The sequence below is a fragment of the Ailuropoda melanoleuca genome, chromosome 4 (assembly GCF_002007445.2).
Source record: "Ailuropoda melanoleuca isolate Jingjing chromosome 4, ASM200744v2, whole genome shotgun sequence".
Classification (NCBI taxonomy): domain Eukaryota; kingdom Metazoa; phylum Chordata; class Mammalia; order Carnivora; family Ursidae; genus Ailuropoda; species Ailuropoda melanoleuca.
The window spans coordinates 10,690,564-10,696,604 of record NC_048221.1 but is presented as its reverse complement, the minus strand read 5'-3'; the positions used below and the strand labels follow the sequence as shown (position 1 = coordinate 10,696,604).

Sequence of the window (6,041 nt, the reverse complement as noted above, 5' to 3'; positions counted from 1 at the left end):
TTCAACATAGTACTGGAAGACCTACCCACAGCAATCAGACAAGAAAAAGGAATATGGGACATCCATAATGGAAAAAATAAGTTAAATTGTCACTATTTGCAGATGACATGATTTTATACATAAAAAATCCTAAAATCTCCTAGAAGTCATAAACAAATTCAGGAAAGTGCAAGATACAAAATCAATATTCAGCGCTCAGTAACATTTTTATGCACTAACAATGAAGTAGAAGAAAAACGTGTTTTGAGTAAAAATCAAAAAAAATTACAATTGCAGCAAAAAGAGTAAAATACTTAGGANATTACAATTGCAGCAAAAAGAGTAAAATACTTAGGAATAAATTTAACCAAAGAGGTAAAAAAGACCTGTACTTCAAAACTATAAAACACCAATGAAAGGAATTGGTGATGACACAAATAAATGGAAAGAAAAAACATGGTCATGGATTGGAAGAATTAATATTGTGAAAATGTCCATATTACCCAAAGCAATCTATAGATTTAATGTACTCTCTATCAAAATACCATGAGTGGTTTTCACAAAACAAGAACAAATAATACTAAGATTTGTATGGAACTACAGAAAACCCTGAATAGCCAAGCAATCCTGAGAAAGAAAAACAGAGCTGGAGTTACCACAATACCGGTTTTCAAGATATCGTACAAAGCTCTAATAATCAAAACAGTATGGTACTGGCACAAAAATAGACACATACATCAATGGAGTAGCCTAGAGACCCCAGAAATAAATCCATGATTATATGGTCAGTTAATCTATGACAAAAGAGGCAAAAATATGGGGGAAAAGAGAATCTTTTCAATAAATGATGATGGGAAAACTGGATAGCTACATGTAAAAGGTTGAAACTGGAACATTCTCAAATTACATACACAAAAATAAACTCAAGATGGATTAAAGACCTAAATGGGAGACCTGAAACCATAAAAATCCTAGAGAGAACATAGGCAGCAATTTCTCTGACCTCAGCTGTAGCAACATTTTTCTAGATAAGTCTCCTAAGGTTAGGGAAACAAAAGCAGAAACAAACTTTTGGGACAACATCAAAATTAAAAGATTTTATACAGTAAAGGAAATAATCAATAACACAAAAAGAAAAACCTACTGAATGGGAGAAGACATTTGATCAGATATAATATATCTGATAAGGGGTTAATATCTAATATACATAAAGAACTCCTACAACTCAACAACAACAACAACAAAAAAAAACAAGTAGTCTAATTAAAAATGAGCAGAGAATCTGAGTAGACATTTCTTTAAAGAAGACATAGAGATAGCCAGCAGACACATGAAAAGGTGCTCAACATCATCAAGGAAATGCAAATGGAAACCACAATTAGATACCACCTCACACCTGTCAGAATGGCTAAAATCAGAAACAGAAAAATCAACAATTATTGGTGAGGATGTGGAGGAAAAAGAGCCCTTACACACTGTTGGAAGGAATGCAAACTGGTAGAGCCACTGTGTAAAACAATACGAAGTTTCCTCAAAAACTTAAAAATAGAAACTACCATATGATCCAATAATTCCATTACTATTATCAAAGAAAACAAAACACGAATTTGACAAAATACACGCACCCCTATGTTTACTGCTGCATTGTTTACAATAGCTAAGATACGGAAGCAACCTAAGTATCTATCATAACAAATGGATAAGGAAAATGTGGTACTCACACACACACACACACACACACACAAATATTTCTCAGCCATAAAAAAGATGAGATTCTGCCATCTGAGATAAAATTTATGGACCTAGAAAATATTATGATAAGTGACATACATCAGACTGAGAAATACAATTACCGTATGATTGCACTCATAAGTAGAATCTAAAAAATGAGTGAGCAAAAAGCAGAATCAGACCTATAAATGGGTATTAAGGAGGGCATGTATTGCATGGTGCCCTGGGTGTTATATGCAAGTAATGAATCATGGAACTTTACAACAAAAACTAGGGATGTACTGTACAGTGACTAACATAATATAATAAAAAATTATTATAAAAATAAAGAGAACAAACAGATGTTTTTTAGACAGGAGGAGTGTGGGGGATGGGCAGAGTCGGTGAAGGGGAGAGGGAAGTACAGAGTTCCAGTTATGGAATGAATAAGCCATGAGAATAAAAGGCACAGTGTAAGGAATACAGTCAAAGATATTGTAATAGCGATGTATTGGGACTGATGGTAGCTGCACTCGCGGTGCACATAGCATAGTGAATAAACTTGTCAAGTCGCTATGCTGTACACCTGAAATTGATGTACCATTGTGTGTCCACTATGCTCAAATAAACAAACAAACAAAAAACCCACAAAGTACTCTTTCCCATTGGAAAAGAATGCTCTGAGTAGCCTAGCTGGGTATATAGCAAGAAAAATGTACCTGTGTTTAAAGATGTGAATGCCTTTACCCCAGAGGAAAAACCTGAATAACTAGATTTGGAGAACATGTATAAAGGAAACTCTAGCTCTGTAGCCAAAAAATTTATCACCCACCAAATGCAATGATACATGCATTTTTTTTTTCAGAATCTCTCTGAGGTTTTCAAAATAGAAGTCAGGATGAAGTTCCAGGGAGGATCCTAGTTGGGACGGATGTGGTCAGGTGACATAGCTATACCTCTGAGTGAGACACTGGAGACTGTCACTTGCTGCAGCTCAGAGGCCCACAGGGTGGTCTTCCTGATGTGCCTGCATGAGTGGTTATATACATTGGAGAGATGTCCGTTAACAGGGGAGACAGACTCATTGGTAGAAAAGGAATATGCACCTGGCTCCCGAGGTGGACACAAGGGACTGATGTGGCAGAAAATTTTCCTTTATTTATGGTCCCTTGGCTTCAGGAGAGCAGAATTGCTTAGAGAATTGAGCAACATGAAGGGAATTTATTTAATAAGAGGCTCTGAGCATTTAGCCTCTGAATCCCCCTGGCAGGGCTCACCTTCTCATCAGCCACAGGCTAAAGGCATCCTCTCCATGCTTCTCTGAGATGTCCGGTTATTCCAAAGAACCATTGCCAGTCCCCCATTTCCTGTCCTTTCTGCATCAATTGTCTTTGGAAGGAAGGACCTGTAGAGCCATTGAGTGAGGCATCAGGGAAAGCTAGAACAGTCCAGTAAGTACTCTGGGAAAATGGTGTGGAGGGAAGGAAAGCTTTAATTAACCATGTGTTCTGGGTAAACAGGTTGATGAGATAGTGCAATAGGATTGATTTCAAGTCCTGCACATTTCATGTCCAGTGAGGATTCTTGCTCCTCACTCCTTCTCAGCTCTTCTATCTTCTCTTCTCAGAACATCATTGCAGGGACTCTCACCTCCTGCAGCAGGAACCAACAACCCTCCCCTATGTCTGCTCACCTCTTGGGTTCTGCTTTATTCCAACATTAGCCTTTCCTCTTATTTGTTAAGCACTGGCTGGCGCAGCCCTGCAGAGTGAGAAGAGCCTTGACGTGGAGTCATGAAATAGGCAGCATTTGGAATCCTGCTCTTAAAAACAAAACATGTCCAAGTATAACGTCAACATGTTATGTGGTGCTTTTTTACTTCTAGAAGTGATATTTAAAGAAATTCTACTCAAAAATGAAAGAAAGAAGGCACAGTGGCTGGCAGACCTTCCAATGACAAAGAACAGATTATCACAAAAGGAACATGCAAAATAATGTAATCTGGTCATGTAAACAATGCAAAGAACATAAGTTATCAGTATTTGCATTGAAAAAGTAAATACAGGATTCATACACAGTGTTTAGAATAATTAATATCAATGTATGAAAATTTTTAACTCCACATACATGGCATAAAAATGCCGTAATTATCGAGCGCCTATTTTTTACATACATATGAAGTGAGGTTTGAGGGAAGGCATAGTGGAAAATAAATGTTAGAAGATAAAAGGTGAAGGACTGGGAGGCACAAACATTCTAGACCAGCACAAGTCAGTCATGATCAAGCAGGGGAATCCCCCATGATCTTGTCACCATGTGGATTGTGATTCAGCAAGTCTGAATGTGGCCTGGGGCTGTGCATTCAAAGCAGCTCTGGGCAAGGCTGCTCCTGCTGGTCCGTGGACCGCACTCTGAGTAGCCGGGCTATAAAGGGCACGACTGCTTTGGAACTAGGATGACACTTCCAGATGGTAGTGGCAACAGAGGGAAGGATGGAAGCATCCTAAATTCCCCAACTGAGGCAATTGTAACAGGGAAGTACTTTATTAATCCATTCACTGGAAATTAAAGGCAATCACATTTCTGTGCTATCACTGTGACGGTCATTGAATGCTGATTTTTTCCCCCCTTTCCTGCTAGTTATTTCATCCCCATGGAATCAGCAAATCAAACACATGCTGCAGAATTTCTCCTCCTGGGGTTTTCAGCAAAGTCGGAGACTCAGTTCATGCTCTTTGGGCTGTTCCTGTGCGTATACTTGGTCACGTTCACTGGGAACCTGCTCATTATCCTGGCCATCTGCTCAGACCCCCGCCTCCACACCCCCATGTACTTCTTTCTGGCCAACCTGTCCTTTGTAGACATCTGTTTCACCTCCACCACCGTCCCCAAGATGCTGTGGAACATCCAGACTCAGAGTAAAGTTATCACATATGCAGGATGCCTCAGCCAGACATTTTTTTTCTTTGTGTTTGGATGCCTGGACAATTTAGTCCTGACTGTGATGGCCTATGACCGCTTTGTGGCCATCTGTCACCCCCTGCACTACTCGGTCATCATGAACCCCCAGCTCTGTGGGCTGCTGGCCTTGGGGTCCTGGTGCATAAGTGTCATGGGCTCCCTGCTTGAGACCTTAACTCTTTTGAGGCTGTCCTTCTGCACAAACATGGACATCCCACACTTTTTTTGTGATCTTCCTGAAGTCCTGAAGCTCGCCTGTTCTGACACCTTCATTAATAACGTAGTGGTGTATTTTGTGGTTATTGTCCTAGGTGTTCTTCCTCTCTCTGGAATCCTCTTTTCTTATTCTCAGATTTTCTCCTCCATCCTGAGAATTTCATCAGCCAGGGGCAAGTACAAAGCCTTTTCCACGTGTGGGTCTCACCTCTCAGTGGTCTCCTTGTTCTATGGCACAAGCCTTGGGGAATACCTCAGTTCTGCAGCAACTTCATCCACTAGGACGAGTCTGGTGGCCTCGGTGATGTACACCATTGTCACCCCCATGCTGAACCCCTTCATCTACAGCTTGAGGAACAGGGACATGAAGGGGGCCCTGAGCAGGGTGGTGCCTCTCAGCATCAGGACCATCACAGGACTCTCCTGAGTAGCTGGGCACACAATATGGAGGCCCAGAGGTCCTGGCTTTCTTCATCCACTATTTTTATTTTTCCCCCAGGTGTACACATTTTAAATCAGTTCTATTCTTGGGTCTTCCTTGTCTTCTCTATTTTTCTTCAGGGTATATCTTGGGTTACCTTTTTCACTTTATAACCAATCGCTTTCACTTGGTATGTATATAAGCTGGTATTTTCTCAGTAATCTTTGGTAATGGTTTGGACTTCTTAAAAAAATACATCAAATCTCATGTACTTATTATCTATCCTCAGAGTGGTGGGATGTGTGCCTATTTTGAAAATGTCCCCTAAACTCATTTACATAGATGTTTTCTCAGGTCACCTGGATAAAACCAATTCAAAGATTTGATTCCCCTCCTTTTTTTTTTTTTAAAGATTTTATTTATTTATTCGACAGAAATAGAGACAGCCAGCGAGAGAGGGAACACAAGCAGGGGGAGTAGGAGAGGAAGAAGCAGGCTCATAGCAGAAGAGACTGACGTGGGGCTCAATCCCATAACGCCGGGATCACGCCCTGAGCTGAAGGCAGATGCTTAACCGCTGTGCCACACAGGCGCCCCTCCCCTCCTTTTTTATCCTGATCTGATTCACTTTCCTTCCAGTGACGTCAACGTTACTAAATTTCTCTATTCATCCACAATATAGACTCCTTGAATTTCAGAACTGTCTCTTCCCTGTCTTTGAGACTACAGTGCCTAGTACATTTCTCAGGATGGA

General features: G+C 40.5%; 1 protein-coding gene across 1 annotated transcript; it reads left to right on the top strand.

Moving 5' to 3' along the window:
- The first annotated feature begins 4,094 nt into the window (after nt 1-4,094).
- LOC117794989 (olfactory receptor 7C1-like) lies at nt 4,095-5,293 on the top strand. The gene is made up of 2 exons (XM_002929857.4): nt 4,095-4,216; nt 4,330-5,293. Exon 2 carries the CDS (start codon nt 4,343-4,345, stop codon nt 5,291-5,293), a length of 951 nt encoding a protein of 316 aa, XP_002929903.2. The 5' UTR covers nt 4,095-4,216; nt 4,330-4,342.
- Nucleotides 5,294-6,041: the final 748 nt, after the last annotated feature.

What these genes read in the sequence shown, in the direction of transcription:
- LOC117794989 (XM_002929857.4), top strand. Translation starts at nt 4,343, where the DNA reads ATGGAATCAGCAAATCAAACACATGCTGCAGAATTTCTCCTCCTGGGG.